This window comes from Fomitopsis serialis (assembly GCF_022376445.1).
Source record: "Fomitopsis serialis strain Sig1Antser10 chromosome Unknown B0H18scaffold_34, whole genome shotgun sequence".
Classification (NCBI taxonomy): domain Eukaryota; kingdom Fungi; phylum Basidiomycota; class Agaricomycetes; order Polyporales; family Fomitopsidaceae; genus Fomitopsis; species Fomitopsis serialis.
The window spans coordinates 338,465-354,828 of record NW_025954994.1 but is presented as its reverse complement, the minus strand read 5'-3'; the positions used below and the strand labels follow the sequence as shown (position 1 = coordinate 354,828).

The following is a 16,364-nucleotide window of genomic DNA, read 5'->3' as shown; positions in this document are numbered from 1 at the left end:
TCCGCACATCGACTGATCTCCGAGTCTTCCTAGATACTAAGGAACTGTGATTTGTCAGCTGACTCGAAGTACAAGTTTTTTCAGCAAATCGACGACCTACCTACAGGAGCCGCTTGGCACTGCGAGACGATCACTGTAACAGGCGATCGTGTCGGTGATGACGGAAGCTCCATGCAGGAGCAGTTGGAGCTTTGGCGACGCGATCCTGTCGACTGTGTCAAGGAACTCATTGGAAATCCTACGTTCGATGGGAACATCGCCTACGCGCCGGAGAAAGTCTACACCGAGGACGCAGCCACAATACGTCGGTATGATGAGATGTGGACGGCCGAGTGGTGGTGGAAGACACAGGTATGTCAGCCAACAACAATGGCACTGGCGAGAAGAGTGACTCACCATTGTCACAGGGGAAGGTGCCCGAAGGCGCAACAGTGGCGCCCGTGATCATCGCATCCGACGCGACAAAGCTCACAAACTTCGGTGGAGATAAGAAGGCGTGGCCCGTCTACTTGTCCATAGGGAACATCTCGAAATCTGTACGGCGTCAGCCTTCACAGCGCGCAACACTCCTTCTCGGCTACATACCCGTCTCGAAACTTGACTGCTTCCAGGATTCCACGCGCAGCCTCGCCGGGTATCGACTCTTCCATCATTGCATGTCGCTCATCTTGGCGTCCCTTCGCAAGGCGGGTCTTGAAGGGAAGGAGATGACGTGTGCAGACCGTGGCGTCCGAAGGGTCCACCCGATTGTGGCAGCGTACATCGCTGATTACCCCGAACAGTGCCTGGTTTGCTGTTGTAAGGAGAACAGCTGCCCGCGCTGCACCGTACCTCCTACCCGACGCGGCGAGCAGCTCTTCAGTGAGCCACGCGACGTCAATAAGACGAAAGAGGCACTTAAAGACCACAAGAAGGGAAAAGACTCACTGCGCTTCACTGCCGAGCAGTTGCGACCTGTCTACGAGCCCTTCTGGGCCGACCTCCCCCATTGCGACATCTTCTCGTCGATTATGCCTGATATTCTTCATCAGCTTCATAAGGGAGTATTCAAGGAACACTTACTCTCGTGGTGTTCGACAATCGTGGGCAAGGACGAGCTCGACCGTCGCTTCCGCGCGATGACGGATTTCCCAGGCCTTCGACACTTCCGCAACGGTATCTCGCACGTCTCGCAATGGACCGGCAAGGAGCACAAGGAAATGCAACGTATCTTCGTTGCGCTCCTGGCTGGTGCTGTGTCTGCCGAGGTCCTCGCCGTTGCGCGCGCACTCGTAGATTTTATCTACTATGCGCAACTTCAGTCGCACGATGACACGTCGCTTGCTCACCTGCAGGCGGCTCTCGATGCCTTCCATCGCCACAAGGATGTCTTCGTCAAGTTGGGGATCCGCGAGCACTTCAACATCCCGAAGATCCACTCGCTTCTCCATTACGTTGAGGCAATCCGGTCCCATGGCTCCTGCGACGGATACAACACCGAACTGCCTGAGCGCTTGCACATCGAACTCGCGAAGAACGCTTACCGTGCGAGCAACCATCGCGACTACGCTGAGCAGATGGTGACCTGGCTCGCTCGCCAGGAGGCCATCGACTTGCATACCGCGTACATCGCGTGGTTTCATGCGCTGCCCGCTCAAGATACAGTCGATCAGACAGACAGCGTGGAGACGGAGACCGAGTCAGCGTCCGACGACGAGCCGGAAGACGACACAGACTCACCGATGCTCTTAGATGATGACGATCCGACCGAGGGTGTGCACACATACAAGATTGCGACGCACTGCCCTCTTCCCAACCGGTCCCTGAACCACCTGCAACGCGAGCACGGAGCGAGCGAGTTCTTGCCTGCGCTGACGGAGTTTGTTCGTTCTGAGCTGCCCCGGTGCCAGCTGGAGCCGAACCGCATGGACCGATACGACGTCTTCAATGCAGTCTCAGTTAGCTATCCAGGTGACCCCCACGGCGACGTACCAGAGCATAGAGACCGTATTCGAGCAGTCGCAGCCAAACGAGGGAGAGGTCGGAAGCAACCCATGCCAGCGCACTTTGACACCGCCTTCATTATCGACGCAGACGCCCCAATCGATGGACTCGGACCACAAGACCCACGGTCTGTCAACGGTGAGTATTGTTGCACATGGACCGGAGAATAACTATTTGATTCTGCCGGACTTGCAGGCACGAGAGTCGCGCGTGTCCGCGCTATCTTCAACCTTCCAAAGCAGTTCGGATCACTGCCGCACCCTCTTGCGTACGTCGAGTGGTACACCCCACTGCGGCGCAAGGATCCAGAGACCAATCTATACTTGGTCTCTCGCTCCACTCGCAATGGCAAGCCTAACGCCAGTATTGTCAGCCTCGACAAGATCCGCCGCGCCGCCCATTTGATCCCAAAATATGGTAGGAAAATTAGCAGAGATCTCACCAAGGACAACGCGCTCGATGTCGCGACGGAGTTCCGGGTCAATTCGTACATCTCAGTCGATCTCAGGACAAGCCAACCTAGCTGAATTGTGTTAGTAGTAGGGAAACACGATTGTGTATTGCCTGGTTCATAATAGCAGTTTCTCGTCTCACCTCTGTTGGTAATCTGATCCAATGAAATCGAGTGTGGGACTCATTGGCTGGCGCGATGACTCATCCGGCGAGTGCGATGCTTTGGCTCGGGCTCAAGTCTGGGAGCCTCTTCGCCAAACATACAGATACTACAATTACTATTATCACTACGCCGGCACACCTTAAACTATTATCACTACAATGGAACTCGTCCTTGTATTCGCCAAGGTATGACTATCGACCCATATAACCTACCTATACACTACTATATACAGGCCATATAGGCATATTTTTGTATAAGATCCTTGTAGTGAGCACGGAGTGGTCATACATAAACTCCAGTACTTACCTGCAGCCACTCTCATACATGAGCTGCCACTCGCTCATGTATGAGCGAGGCGCCGTCGGTCGTTACCCGTTTTAGCAGCCACCCCGGGGCAGCCCGTGGCTCTTACCATATCCGTATGGAATCCCGGTCCCTTCGTCCGCGGCGCGGACCTGGCGGCACCACTGGCGCGTGATCTCGCGTGATGCCCCATATGGGTTGGTACATCGGGGTAGCTCATCTAAGATCAGATACGAATCTACGATCCCCTGCCCGAGCGAGCGGCGAGCGCTTCTGCCCGTCGCCAGTTTCCTTTCCGACCTCCACCGTCCCGCGTCGTCCACCGTCAGTGAGCGCAGGAAAGGCGTCGAGGTGAGTGCTGACGAATGCGAGCGAGCGAACTGACCATAGGCACAGGATGCGGCGACGTGCAGCACAGCACGCGCGTCGACCGCGAACGCGCAGGGCTATCGCCCCGCGTGAAAACGCAGCCGACGGGCGGACCGCGGGCGCGAAGGCGGGCGGGTGAGCTGCCGTGCGAGCTGGCGGATGGGCGGGCAGGCAGACGGGCGGGCAGGCGGTTGGACAGGCCGCCGGACGAGTGGGCAAGCGGATGGGTAGGAGAGCGAGCAGACGCGTAAGTGAGCAGGCGACAGCACACGCTCACCGCGAGCGCGCTGGGCGATTTCCCAGCACGCAGACACAGCCGACGGATGCACACGCAGGCAGGTAAGCAGGCGGGCGATTGGGCACGCAGACAGGCGAGCGGGTAGACGAGCAGAAGGGCAAGCGATCGAGCTGGAGGGCAGGTGGACGAGCGGGAGGGCGTACGGGCGTACGAGCAGGCAAGGAGGCGAGCGAGCGAGGAGGTGAGTGGGTGGGCAAGTGGAAGAGAAGGTGAGCGGGAAAGCGGGTGGGTAGGCGGGTGAGAGGGCAGGCGGGAGAGAGGGCAGGCGGGAGAGAGGCCCGGAAAGCGGGTGGGCCCAGAGTGCGGACGCGAGCACTACACGCACGGCGACCGCAACCGTGCCGGGCGAATGCCCAGCACGCAAGTACGGCCGACGAACGGAAGACAGGCGCATGAGCGAAAAGCGGGTGACCACGACGGCGGGCGGAGCAGGTGCGCACGCAACACACGGGCACAGCGAACGCACAGGGCGACTGCCCTGCTGCTCCTGCATGCAGACACGACCGACGTATAGAATGTGTAATGAGAGTCTGAATATATTTCATAAAAAGGAGTCCAGTACATATCGCGCTAGAACGCTCCGAGTCCTTATGACCGCCGAGACTAAGAGAACCAGTACAGTCTAGTAGTGTAGGCACCCTACTGTACACGAGAACTCGGGGTTGTGTTGTACTACTGCGTCTCATCTATTGTAGCATATGCAATCAAACACGTATCTAACCCTTAAGACATGCATACACAGTGCGAAAATGCCCAGAAGACGAGTCGCAGGTATGTTGCAGGCCTAAGTAGGACCGTTAAACGCGTTGTGATTGGCCAGGAATAGCCCGAGCACATCGGGTTTGCCTAATTCGGTGAGGCAACAAATAAACACAAACGTTCGGTTTACGGGGGCGCCCACAAGGCCCACCTTACTTGTGTGTGCTACCATACCTCCACGATCCTGCTTTCATGACCGTCTCCGCACGGAAGACCACGGTGGAGATCCCGAGACACGTTCAGAAGTGAACTCAACCAGTAAGTGCGCCTGGCCTGTCATCTATGCACTCACTAACCTGCTACCCACCCCAGACTGAACCTCGTCACTCGGTCGGCGCGTCCTTTCCTGGCCACCCGCCGAATCACGAGTACGTCCTGGACGGCACGTTGACGAGTATGTTGGACGGCGCGTCGACGAGTGTGCCGAATGGCGTGCTGATCAGTACAAACAGTGCGTCAGCGGGTATGTATTGGGGCGCGTCAGCGAGTACAATACCGCAAACGGCGGTGCGTCGACCAATGCAAGCGGCGCATCAGCGGGTACGAACGGCAGTGCGTCGACCGGCACAAACGGCGTGTCAGTGGGTCCGGATGGGGACATGTCAGCGGGTGTAAATGGTGGTGCGTCGACCAACACAAACACTGTGTCAGCAGAGAGTCTGCCAGAGACGAATGAGTCCGCGTCAGCAGGTACGAACAGCAGTGCGTCGGCCAGCACAAATGGCACGTAGACAGGTACGAATGAAGGCACATCGACGAGTGGAAAGTATGCACTAACCGGCGTAAATGAGCCATTGGCCGGCTGTCAACAAGGGTCACCACCGCATAGCAAGCTCTGCTATAGGCACCTTCGCACTATCAGCGGGCGACACACAGGAGGCTGCGGGTGACGGGTGGGAGGACAAATCGCAGGATCCATACGATCGCAGCATTCATCACTGGCAGAGCCTGAGCATTTGTCGGGGCCTCGAACATACCAGGTCATTTCATGGCTTCATCCTTCGTGCCAATTAGATTGCAAATTGAAGTGGTAAGTAAAGGAATGAATGTACAATATATGTCGTGGAGAGCAACATACATGCTGGGTATTGTACCTAGCCCAGACCGTGTAGATCGAGCAGATCGCAAATCGCGATTGCAATCGCCCGATGCCCGTAATGGCACCCAAAGCGGAAGAGCGCGCGACAAGACCTATTTAGGGTAGCCGCCGCCGCCAGGCCGCAGTGACACTGACCCGGGCTGTCCCTAAAGGGCAGCTGCCCTTTCGGGTAGCGAGCGGAGCGCCGGCTGCACCTTCATATATGAAGGCGCAGTGGTCACTGCACTGTAACTACTGGGATCTATGTATGACCCCTTTACACTAACTAGAGGGATTCATACATGAGCATGCCAGCATCTGGTGCTATATACTACTATGGACGAGCAGATAGTAGACGCTGGCGTCTACAGCCACAATACTGCCTATTATGGCAATGTAGCTTGGGTGAGCGCTATCGCCCGAAAAGCTTTTTCCTGATGCGCCTGCATATACCTAAGCGCAAAGGCCAGCTGCGGATGGAATCTCTTGAGACGCGTGTCCCGACAGGCACGCGCCAATCTCATTCCCGGCCAACGGTTGAGTGGTATCCTGCCCGGCAACCCCACTTACCTATCGAGGTGTTGCCTGAACATATCGGTCGGGAACATGACTGGTATGTTACACGCGTTATCTCGTCTCGGTCAGCTCTTTTAACCCCGTCTCGACAGGGATCTTTCGCTATCCTGGACAACTTCGCAAGGCTGTTGCCGCGCCCAATTGAAGGCCTGCGAGCGGCTCCGACGCAGCGCCTCGGTGACCACACGTACACTTCTGTACGACCAGGGTACGCCTCGTCCAATCATGGCCGCCCTGTAGGTACAATATGGCCGCCGGAACCGTGCAACACGTAACGGCGTTACAATGTTTCGCATAGCCAATGATCGCATATACATACCTTTCCTTCCATGTCTATATCAGACTATATGTCAGCGTCCAAACCCTGCGGATTCGAGGCTCGGCGGTGTTGCTCTTGATTTAGCACCGCTTCAATGAGATACATCCTCGCGTTTTCAACGTCTCGACGTCCCTCCTGTGGGAGTTCTGTTACTCGCCCTGATCTATTGCTGATCTATGTGAGGTTTCGCGATTGAGCCAGCTATACGAAACGATCGTCCGTCGTCCTCTCGCTTTCCCTACCCATTTCCATCGCTGTAAGCAACACTGATTGCCATACGACACCATCATGGACCCACCCGAGGTACGCACCATTGTTTTCACTGGCGCAGCAGACAACTGATTACATCTCCGTTGTATCCGTGGAATCGTTGGCTAATGTTTCGATCCGAAGAAACCAGGGTGTCGAAGAGAACGCAATGACTCCCAACGCGACATCGTCGCTGACCACCGCCGCGGGCTTAAGCTCTCACGGAGGCAATGGCTCCGGACCTACAGTGGGTGTATGCGAGGTCGAAGGACGGATGGGATTGCTCACCCGTATGCATGGCAGTCATCTAACCGGAGTGGTGGAGGTACTACGAGGGCCTTTCCGTTGCCTCGTAAATCTGCATCTATGCCTCCGGTGAACACGAACATCGATCGTTCTCTTAAATATGAACTGATCGTAGTCTGAATTGTGCCATCAGGACCCGCATGGGCGAACGGATGGGGCGGGAGATCTGCTATCAAAAGACCCTCCAGCGCAGGGGACAGCGCAGTCGGAACAGGAAAAGGCTTTCTTCAACGTACTCGAGAAGTTCATGAAGCCACGGGACCCAACAGAGGCACCAGACGCTTGGTTGAAACTGGCGGATACAGCGTGGGCCTATGAAAAGGACCGTGTAGAACGATGGCGGAATGAAATCAATACACTGCTCGTCTTTGTGAGTCACGTTCACACCGCTGACCGAGCGCGCGCGAAGAGCGACTGAGAGATGATTTGTAGGCTGGCTTGTTTTCCGCGGTCCTCACCGCTTTCGTGGTTCAGTACTACGCCATTCTGGTGCCAGCACCTGACCCCAACACGGCTGTCCTCGAGCGCATATCCGCGCAACTCGGTAGCATGGCTACGAACGCCGTCGTTGCGGCTGCCAGCTCTTCGAATTCGGTGCCGGTGCCGACGGTCGGTGTGAACTCTTCATCTACAAGCTCTTCCTCGCCACCCGCTGCGCCGCGTTGGATCGCCGCGCTATGGTTCGTTGCTCTGGTCTTCAGTCTCAGCGCGGCATCCGTCGCTTTGGCTGTGAACCAGTGGCTGAACTTCCATGCCACGGAGCGAGCCGGGCTGCAAGACGCATCCCAGAAGGTCTGGACGTGGCAGCTCCGTAGGCATGCACTGGACAAGGGGAAGGTTGAATACATAGGTTCGGCATAGACTGGGAATGCGTCCAGGCTGCACTTACGACGGTATACGCACACCGTGACCCTGTATCCACCATTCAAATCGCGACAACCATCCTGGCGATGTGCATGTTGTCCGTCAAAAACAAGCATACTTTGCCAGCCGAGCTGTCGAGGGGAGCTGACCTGGCCGACATGCTCGAACGATTCGACAGACAGTTGGCTACCTTCCACCGCAAGGAGCTGCAGGGAGCCATAAAACATCTGTGTCCCGCGGCCATATACAGACTCGATTGGCTGTTATATCGCATGACTGACCCCGACATCTATGAATCTTTGAGTACGACTAAGATTCTCCGCGACGCCATGAAGTCCACCAACCGCATCGCGCGGCGACTCCAATGGCTACTTGAATGCGATGAATGGACGCCGCCGGGGACAGTCCAACTTGAAGGCTTCAGTGTTGACTTGCAAGGCTGCGTGGATTGGACACATGCATGCCTAGAATGGACTGGGATGTACCTGGAAAGCTGGTCAGTCTGCTCAGAATGCCAAGATACACTGACACTTGCAAAGGTATGCATGGCTCGAATGCGCTCCCGGTGAGCCCCAGAACGAAGGCGATCGACACGTCGACTCCCCGCAGGCGACTGACTCATGGCTTACGTGGGAAGCTGCGTACGAGTACGACCCATCGGAGCCGCGAACGGACAGTCCAATTCGACCTAGTATGCAATTCATGTAAGCGATGAACCACACACGCCGCTCGTCCAATTGTCGCTGATCATCTCTCTAGCCGTAACGTCTGGGGAAAATTCAGAGGGACTGCCGCGCAGGAGCCCGACGTGGAGATGCAAGGCACGGTCACTAGCCCGAGCGCAGCACCAGATGTACCTGGGCGACGGATACAGCACCGCCAGCTGTCAGCGGGGCGACGCCGGAGACCGCTACGACACTTGATGAATCGCCTCAAGGGCAGGACGTGGCTCAGACTGGGTCAACGCAGCTACTAGATGCTCCCGAATCGCATGCAGACCGCTCGGGTGCCGCACGCGCAGTAGCAGAGGGACGCAAGGACGTGGACGAAGGTCGTCAGGACGGACTCGTAGGCGCGATCGAGCACGCGAATCAACGTCAGGGCGGCGACGCGCGTCCGAGTCAGGTGCAGGAGGGATTAACTGCACCGGGCTACGCACCTACACAACTGTCCGAGTCGCACTCCGAGTCAGCCAGCCAGAACGCGAATAGCGGCTGATGAGAACGAGGGAGGATGGCGGTCAGTTTCATGCGTACGTCGTGCGTTGCTGATAAAGCATCATCGCGGAGTGCTGAGGTTCGCCGCAGGCGGACAGTTTGGGCCATTCTTGACGAACCGTGGCCGACGATGGACGAGTTCCGGTGCACAAACGGTTTCTTGGCGATGGGCTGATATCTCGTATAGTCTTGTGCTCGTTCGTGATGTTCTCGTAAGCCATGGTCTCGCAGATCTTGGTACATACGGGCTTACTGGGTGTGCTCTACGATACACTTGTGTTCGCCGACCGGACTGCCTAGAGCTTTCTCGAATGGGGGCCTGCTGTCCAATGTATATATTGTGTTGCTACTAGTTCGTTCGAAATCGCCTCCTGTACGTCTGCTTCGAATTGCTGTCAGGAATATCACACTTCAATGTAACACACGACGTTCCGTCGAGCAAGTTGCGGCAAACGAGCAGGGATATGATAAACCAACCACATTGCGAATTCTGGGCATACTTCGCTATGGCGGTTACATATACTGTGATGCCGCGTGCACTAGACGATGGCCATCCTGTATGCCACCCTTGGGATAGCAAGGCTGTTACCTCGCGCCGGGCTGACAGACCTGGCTCGGTCACTGCTATAGCAGCAGCTGAGTAGACGGGGAAGCCGCCAGTCAGCATCGTATGGACTTCGTGCATATACAATCACCGTACTCACAGTCTCATCCCTCGGTCATCGCCGCCTCCCGCTCTTACGGCGAGCCTCCCATGCGGCGACTCGGAGCCCTCCAGTCTTCTCTGGAATACGTCTGGACACCTGGCAGAAGGGCGTCGACGCGGTACTACTTGACGCGACTACTGAGCGTGCAGCTGGTTGAGTCGAGGAGGCGGATGCTGGGCGGCACTCGCGGATGGTTTGAGAGTGATGGATGGAGCCTGAAGCGGATAGATACAGTCCAAAGGATTTGTGAGGAAGCAGGAACTTGCTAGCTGTAAACGAACGAGACAGGACGTACCGCCGGCAGGAGGCCTCACTGGCAGTGGTCGGTCAGGCGAAGTCACCCTCCTCGACTCGGACAACCCAGAAGTAAGGGTTCCACCAGTGCATATGCACATGAAGACGGAGAGGCTTGAGGTTCAGGTATGCATTGTCTAGGACAATCCCGAGGAGTTGCAGTGCGACGGCAGTTCAGCCTACTGCCCAGCCGAACACGCGCCATGTTCTGATAACAGTGCGCTGCTGTGCGCATGGCCTGTTACTCCGTGCGACGCGGACGATGCGTGCGTAGTTCAGGTTGCGACCGATTGAGAGTATTTGAGAGTGATTTTATGGCACTGAGCAGCCGCATAAGTTAAGCTTCAGGCCAGTAAGGGGGACTCGCGACCGAGTCGCTCCCAAAAGGACGCGTCTCGAGTCCACCGGCGGAGATATGTCGAAGTAAGCGAGCACAGTACATTGCATGACAGCAGCATCCGGTATGAAAGACTGGCGGCAGCGGGGCGGTGGACAGAGTAGGAACGACGCTGAAGCCTGGCAGACAGTGGCACTGGCAGTCGCCGCGGGAGGACGATATAGCCACGTGCACCGTGTCGAGGAGAGGCGCCGGTCGACCGACGCCGCTTGGCTTCTGCTAAGTGCCTCGACCTCCTCAAATAGCGTCACGGTCGACCCATTGGCCATGCTCGAGGTCGGCCTCACGATCGGTCGGCTTATCCCACATATGGCAGTACTTGATAATCTACCCAGCATTCTCAGCCTGAGGCCTCGTGTGGGACGTAACGGCTCGAACCTATTGTATCGCGGTACGTGTATTCCATCTGAACACGCGTGTACGTTAGCTACAGAGCCCGCTACAGGGCCCGCTCCATCGCCCTTTGTTGAAGTCTCGTACAGGTTCGCTGGGTCAGCGCGAGCGGAACAACCAAGAGTCCATCATACTAAGCCGGAGTCTTTCTAACCACCCACCTACAGACTCGTTCAGAGGATCGAGGTACGGTTCGTGCCAAGCATCCGAACATTTAGCTCACCGGCTCCATTCTTCGAGTAGCTTCTAGTGTACCGAGTTTCTGCTCACGTTCTCATCGCAAGAACGCCATCTGAGCAGTCATGGTGAGCTTCCATAGTTGTCACTAGCAGAAAAGGTGTTCCTAATGAATCGTATGACTTATGTAGATACTTTCTACTCGTCGGAGTTCCGGACGCAGTCTGAGTGCGACCGGTCCTGGCGCGAACTCCGATAAACACCGAGGCACTCGTTTCTGCAAGAGCGGCTCTCGGACTTGAAGGCGGAAGGTCTGGACTATAGAGGCCTCACAGTGAGGTTCGCAGACGTACTTGTGAACTGTATCAGCAGCAGCAGAAGCGGCGCCCGGTGAGCTCCGTCACGCACCAATCCTTCCTTCGTCCCGGCTATGACCACCTTCACATTCATTTGGTAAGTCGTGTCTCCCTCACGCTACTGCGGATGTTCTGAACTTTTTGAAATGGCTCAGAGGCTCTATCTTCTCAATGTATATGGATATATCATTCCATCGTGACCCCCGTTGGCGAACCTTCTGAGAACGCAGCCTCGTAATAGCGTCGTGTTCCGTTGTGATCAATGGACATTTATGACGGTCAGTATTCGTACTTCTCCTGTGATGCATGCATGAGCCGCCTGTCTCTGATTCTGAGTTGTATTAGGTATATCCGAGTGAGCTCGAGCTCCACGCGAATGCGGTAGCTCGAGTTACTTACCATTGGATGACTCGTCGTGTCGTGTGGGGCACTGGTGGCAGGTGTGCGGAGAAGGCGTGGTCTTCAAACACCTGCCCTCCTTTACGTGTCTGTGAAGAAGTGTCTGCGAAGCCAGGGAGGAAGACGCCGCAGTGTATACAAAATGCTGACTGTCCGCGTAGCAGGACCTCATACGCTCTCCTCCTCCCACCTGACTCCACTGTGGCCATATCGCACAAGAACATACCTACACAATATGCAGAGGTATGCGGCGCCCAGTACGGTCGACTTGGTTGGCTCAATGTCGTCTTCAGTCGCACTGTTCGATACATCGTCATCGGCGCCGCCGCAGGCGCCGTAGTCCTGCCAATCGCTCTCCCTGGCATTCTCGGAGCAATTGGTTTTACGGCGACGGGCGTGCTGCTAGGTGCGGTGCTCAGTGGCTGAAATCGTGCTGAACAGACACTAACCCTCAGTGTTGTCTGCAGGTTCTACCGCGGCTGCTATACAATCTGCGATGGGCGCCTCTGTCCCTTCCGGCTGCCTCTTCGCGCAGGCTCAGTCGGCAGCAATGGGCGGTATTCCACTCTCGTGGATTTTGTGTGCTATTATCGTTGGAGCTATTATCGGGGGTTTATTGGGTGCATTAGCCGCTTGGCTCGGGGACATTCTGGCCCCTCACATCGCTCATATGATGCGTACGGCTCGAACGGCCTTGAGTCACGTTGCACGGGGAGTGAGATACCTGGGGTTCAGGGTGAGAAGTTGGTTCTGAGACACTCTTGGCACCTGCGCAACCCGAGTCGCAATCCGAGTCGGCCGGCCAGAGCTAAAGCAGCGGCTGATTCGGAGGGCGGAGGATGGCGGCCGTTGACGCGTACGTCGTGTGTTGCTGGATTGACCATCGCTAAATGCTAACGCTCACCCTTGGGATGCAGCGCCGGACGGACGACTGACGAACAGATGTTTGACGAGACCATATACACGAACACGTTTGGTGAAATGCGCCTCGCTGGTATCCCGTATGCTCTTGTTCTCGTTACGGCTATTTAGGATGCTTTCGTAAGCTATGGACTTCGAGATTGTGATACGGGCTTACTCGCTGTGTTGTACGATACGCTGGTGCGCCGGATAGCCAGGAGCTGACTACGAATGATGAGTTACTGTCCAATGTCTGTGTCTTCTTGTGTATTACTTCGTTCCGTACGAATTTGCCTCCCATACGTCTGCTTCGGATTTGACTGTGTTCACGCACTAATATAATACACGATGTTTTGTCCAGGAGATTGCGACAAGCAAGAGGGGATAAGGGGTCAAAATCATATCACAGTACTGGACATAGTTCACGATGACAGTTGCATATACCACGACGCCGCGTCCGCGAGCCGATACCCGCAGAATAGTCTGTATGTCACTCTTGAAATGGTAGCATTCGTGATACGCCCCAGCTGACGGTCCTGCTTCTGACATGCTGTACAGTAGCTGTCAGCACTATATGGAGTTCGATTGTATTAGGAGATTCCGTATCCCATTTCTCAGTCAACGCAGCCTCCCGCTTTCACATGCCTTCCGTCTCTCGGCAATAGCCTCTCATGCGGCGAGCCCTCCCGTCTTCCCTGGTATTCATGTCTGCACGCCCGGAAGAAGGGCGCCACTATCGAGCGTGCACTTGAGCTGAAGAGGCGGATGCTGGACGGTGATTTGGCAGTCAACGATGGAGCTTGTAGTGAAAAGAACAGTCGGAGACGTTTGTAAGTCATAGAGACCACGATAACTCGAGACAGGCGAGACAAGACGTACCACCGGCAGGAGACCTCAGCTGAGAAACGTGATGATGGCTCAAGCTGTCCGCGGGGAGTCACCCGAGACTTTGGCTACCCAAAGTCACGGGTGTCATCAAAGTATATGCACATAACGTCGAGGACTGCGCTTGGTCAGTGAAATAACACGTACTGCCCTGTCCTGTCACTTTGAGGTTTCTTATGAGAGATCCTCGCCCCTCTCAAGGAATGGACACCGTTAACTTGCTATCATCGCATCCGTTTGGTACCTACTTCCAGGCAAACAGAGAGCAGAGTATCAGTGAGCAGATCTTTCCAGCCCGAATCGTATGCGTGAGCCGACTCGGAGCCCGACTGCGATATACTTACAATCCGGAGGCGTAAGTTGCACCGGCCGCTGACGGCAAATCAGCCTAGCCTAGCGCCCCGTCGAGCATGCTTGTGCTCCCGTGGCCTGTTCCTTCGTCGGATCGTCCGACCCAGATGATGTGTGCAAATCTCAGGTTGCGACTGAGAGTGCGTACTTACATTGATGTACACTGGCAGGCTGCCAGTGACTCTGAGTCGCCTCGGCGGGAGGGCGAGAGCCACGTGCACCGTGTCGAGGAGGAGGCGCCGGTCGACCGACGCCGCTTGGCTGCCGCCCGCGACGGGGCTCGGTGAGCTGCAATGCAACGCCTCGAAGTCACACTCAATCTCGGTCGGAATTTTACCTCGCGCGTCCAGAAATCGGCCTTGAAGGACACTAAATTACTGTTGTCTGCCGAGGCTCAAACATCGCGCGAATGCGATGTTAGGACGGTACGGTGGGCATCCACTCAAAGAGACGAAGCTCGCTGACGGTGTGCCTGAAGACGACAGGTCAGGACAACGTACATCGTTCTCGCTGGATTCAAAAAACTGAATTGTATCCGCACGCATATACTAGGATGGGATCGCTGAGCTCGCATGACCGAATCGCAGGTGCAGACGTACGACCCGGGCGTGACAACCACCTTATCTATTAGTTTGGGTTTATGCTGCCGGTACGTCTCATCCTACCCGTACATAATGAGCGTGCTTTTCATGGCTCCTTGGATAGTATTACCCTACTCTGCGCCTCATCCCGCGCTGTTAACTCAGCTCACTCGGCGCCCGCCCGGCACTCGTGTCGTTGATCTCGAGCAGGTTCGAGATAGACAATCGCGTCAAGCTGTCTCGTCCCGAGGAAAGCAGGCCTTTGACAAGCTTATAGGTACGAACGCCGGAGGGGACCGTCGGGCTCCTGGAGGTTGGGTGGCAAGTCATGACCGAGAGGCGCGAGGGAGATGCGATTTTGGCGACGAAGTGTATGTACCTGCCTCTTTGTGCAGTGGCATCATATTTTGTCTGACTCGCGATCGGTCCCTCTAGGCGACTGATTACGCAGCAGTATCCTCGAGATGGCGCGAGCGAGCATGACCTCTTCATGAGCGTCACAAGAGATATCTCAAGGACGCGTCTATTAACGGCTCTACCTCTCATTCATGGTACAACTGTTGTAATACTTACGGACCTCTAGAGTTGGCGTCTCCGCTCACAGCAATGGTGTTCAAGGAAGCATCATGTATCATTCTCGTGCATCACTGCTACACCTATCCGATCTGAATCGAACTCGAGCGTATGCAAAGAGACCCGAATTCAAGTATGGTGAGACTGAATTCGACGCGATCATTCAACAGTATCATTTTGCTCGTGGCTAGATTCTGGCTATCCGGTCGCATACAGGCAGATCTTACAATACAAGATGTAAGCCCGTATCACAATCTCCGAGCAATACAGCTTACAAAGTCGCCACAAACATCTGAGACAGAAATAGGAACGGACGAGCAGGTCAAGGAAGTTCTCCAAGTATCCGGAGAGAAGTTTGTCCACTGGTACCTTATCCCTTTCATTTAGGTGTGCTTTCAGCGATGATCTATGGAGCAATGCGCAACGTACACATCGACACAGTCGTTCTACATGGTCGGGATCATCTGCTACTCTGCTCCTGGCTGCCCCAGTCCGAATGCGACTTCGGCTGAGCAGACGTCTGCACCTGGACGCATTCGGCGGCGATCGTCACTGATATCGCGTCCTTGACGCCATCCTATATCCTCGGTCGCGGGAAACGCGGTCTATCTGGTGGACTACGCTAAAATCATAGCGTAGTCTACAGATAGTTCGCGCCTCCGAGCCCACCATGAACTTCGGTAAGCGTGACATCACAATGCTTTCCAAACAGACGCGGCATTTTGCAGCGCTCCAGCGAATCGTGCGGAGAGGTTGTTCATAGTAGTCGGTCGAGATCTCTCTTTAGAGCTGTACTGATCTGAGCAGCCCGAGGACATTTATGACAACACCCCATTTGCTATAACCTCGATCGCAGCAGTCGACCACAGCATTGTCCCAGTGCCAGTATGACGCGTACTCGAATGTAGCTGTCGGACACACACAGTATGTTGAACAGTTCAACGTGGTCAATTATTGATCGTGACATTTCCATCATCCAGGGCAAGTTTGGAAGGCGACATACCGAGATGCGAGATGCGAGACTTGGTCTGTGTACCAAGACGCGAGCCTCGATGTCAGAGAGCTGCCCGCGAACGTACATTATCAATGGTTCTTCGATGCATCGCCAACTTGGTATATGCCTGACCTCCCCGATTCCTTACAGATTCGAAGTATTACAGTTCGGATAAACGCATATAGTCTAAGTACCTCAGTGTCGAAATATGTGTCATATAGTACTGTGAGTGGTCACTAGCCGATCTGTGTTGTAGGAACGTCACTCACGTATACATCTGCGTGTTCTCCCGTATTCAAGCAGCCCATCGCAAGACCTCTGCGGCTACGCGGTTTGAGTAAGATACCGTAGCCAATTCCTCTCAGGATCGAAGGCCGCGAATGAAAGTACAAGGTGGCACGACACATAGAGGGCACTCTG

At 55.4% G+C, this 16,364-nt stretch overlaps 5 protein-coding genes across 5 annotated transcripts; 2 read left to right on the top strand and 3 right to left on the bottom strand.

Annotated features, from left to right (window-relative positions):
- Nucleotides 1-1,926: 1,926 nt before the first annotated feature.
- Nucleotides 1,927-2,510, top strand: B0H18DRAFT_955019 (uncharacterized protein; the record flags this gene model as incomplete). The annotated part of the gene is made up of 2 exons (XM_048042314.1): nucleotides 1,927-2,110; nucleotides 2,179-2,510. The coding sequence occupies 2 exons, from the start codon at nucleotides 1,927-1,929 to the stop codon at nucleotides 2,508-2,510; spliced, it is 516 nt and encodes a 171-aa protein (XP_047893328.1).
- Nucleotides 2,511-4,353: 1,843 nt separating this feature from the next.
- Nucleotides 4,354-5,428, bottom strand: B0H18DRAFT_1008637 (uncharacterized protein). The gene is made up of 3 exons (XM_048028795.1): nucleotides 4,641-5,428; nucleotides 4,474-4,586; nucleotides 4,354-4,409 (listed from the first exon to the last, which is right to left on the bottom strand). The coding sequence occupies exon 1, from the start codon at nucleotides 5,121-5,123 to the stop codon at nucleotides 4,809-4,811; it is 315 nt and encodes a 104-aa protein (XP_047893327.1). The 5' UTR covers nucleotides 5,124-5,428; the 3' UTR covers nucleotides 4,354-4,409; nucleotides 4,474-4,586; nucleotides 4,641-4,808.
- A 1,406-nt stretch (nucleotides 5,429-6,834) lies between these two features.
- On the bottom strand, nucleotides 6,835-10,443 carry B0H18DRAFT_1104650 (uncharacterized protein; the record flags this gene model as incomplete). Its single annotated transcript, XM_048032618.1, has 12 exons — nucleotides 9,940-10,443; nucleotides 9,680-9,859; nucleotides 9,363-9,573; nucleotides 9,191-9,256; nucleotides 8,438-8,577; nucleotides 8,350-8,408; nucleotides 7,839-7,980; nucleotides 7,746-7,800; nucleotides 7,418-7,678; nucleotides 7,244-7,355; nucleotides 7,093-7,168; nucleotides 6,835-7,025 (listed from the first exon to the last, which is right to left on the bottom strand). The coding sequence occupies exons 1-12, from the start codon at nucleotides 10,037-10,039 to the stop codon at nucleotides 6,835-6,837; spliced, it is 1,593 nt and encodes a 530-aa protein (XP_047893326.1). The 5' UTR covers nucleotides 10,040-10,443.
- Nucleotides 10,444-11,238: 795 nt separating this feature from the next.
- B0H18DRAFT_370708 (uncharacterized protein) lies at nucleotides 11,239-12,580 on the top strand. Its single transcript, XM_048037797.1, has 5 exons — nucleotides 11,239-11,358; nucleotides 11,417-11,539; nucleotides 11,607-12,066; nucleotides 12,128-12,516; nucleotides 12,578-12,580. The coding sequence occupies exons 2-4, from the start codon at nucleotides 11,534-11,536 to the stop codon at nucleotides 12,412-12,414; spliced, it is 753 nt and encodes a 250-aa protein (XP_047893325.1). The 5' UTR covers nucleotides 11,239-11,358; nucleotides 11,417-11,533; the 3' UTR covers nucleotides 12,415-12,516; nucleotides 12,578-12,580.
- Nucleotides 12,581-14,064: 1,484 nt separating this feature from the next.
- On the bottom strand, nucleotides 14,065-15,236 carry B0H18DRAFT_1008622 (uncharacterized protein). The gene is made up of 6 exons (XM_048028794.1): nucleotides 14,813-15,236; nucleotides 14,655-14,748; nucleotides 14,502-14,587; nucleotides 14,349-14,445; nucleotides 14,275-14,281; nucleotides 14,065-14,221 (listed from the first exon to the last, which is right to left on the bottom strand). The coding sequence occupies exons 1-3, from the start codon at nucleotides 14,856-14,858 to the stop codon at nucleotides 14,539-14,541; spliced, it is 189 nt and encodes a 62-aa protein (XP_047893324.1). The 5' UTR covers nucleotides 14,859-15,236; the 3' UTR covers nucleotides 14,065-14,221; nucleotides 14,275-14,281; nucleotides 14,349-14,445; nucleotides 14,502-14,538.
- Nucleotides 15,237-16,364: the final 1,128 nt, after the last annotated feature.

Bases quoted from the DNA above. Each gene is read 5' to 3' on its own strand.
- B0H18DRAFT_1008637 (XM_048028795.1), bottom strand. From the start codon at position 5,123: ATGGCTCATTTACGCCGGTTAGTGCATACTTTCCACTCGTCGATGTGC.
- B0H18DRAFT_370708 (XM_048037797.1), top strand. The intron at 12,067-12,127 runs GTGCGGTGCTCA...TGTTGTCTGCAG, and splicing joins GGCGACGGGCGTGCTGCTAG to GTTCTACCGCGGCTGCTATA.
- B0H18DRAFT_1008622 (XM_048028794.1), bottom strand. From the start codon at position 14,858: ATGCTCGCTCGCGCCATCTCGAGGATACTGCTGCGTAATCAGTCGC. The intron at 14,749-14,812 runs CTAGAGGGACCG...GCAGGTACATAC, and splicing joins ACTGCTGCGTAATCAGTCGC to ACTTCGTCGCCAAAATCGCA. The intron at 14,588-14,654 runs CTATAAGCTTGT...TCTATCTCGAAC, and splicing joins GTCCCCTCCGGCGTTCGTAC to CTGCTCGAGATCAACGACAC.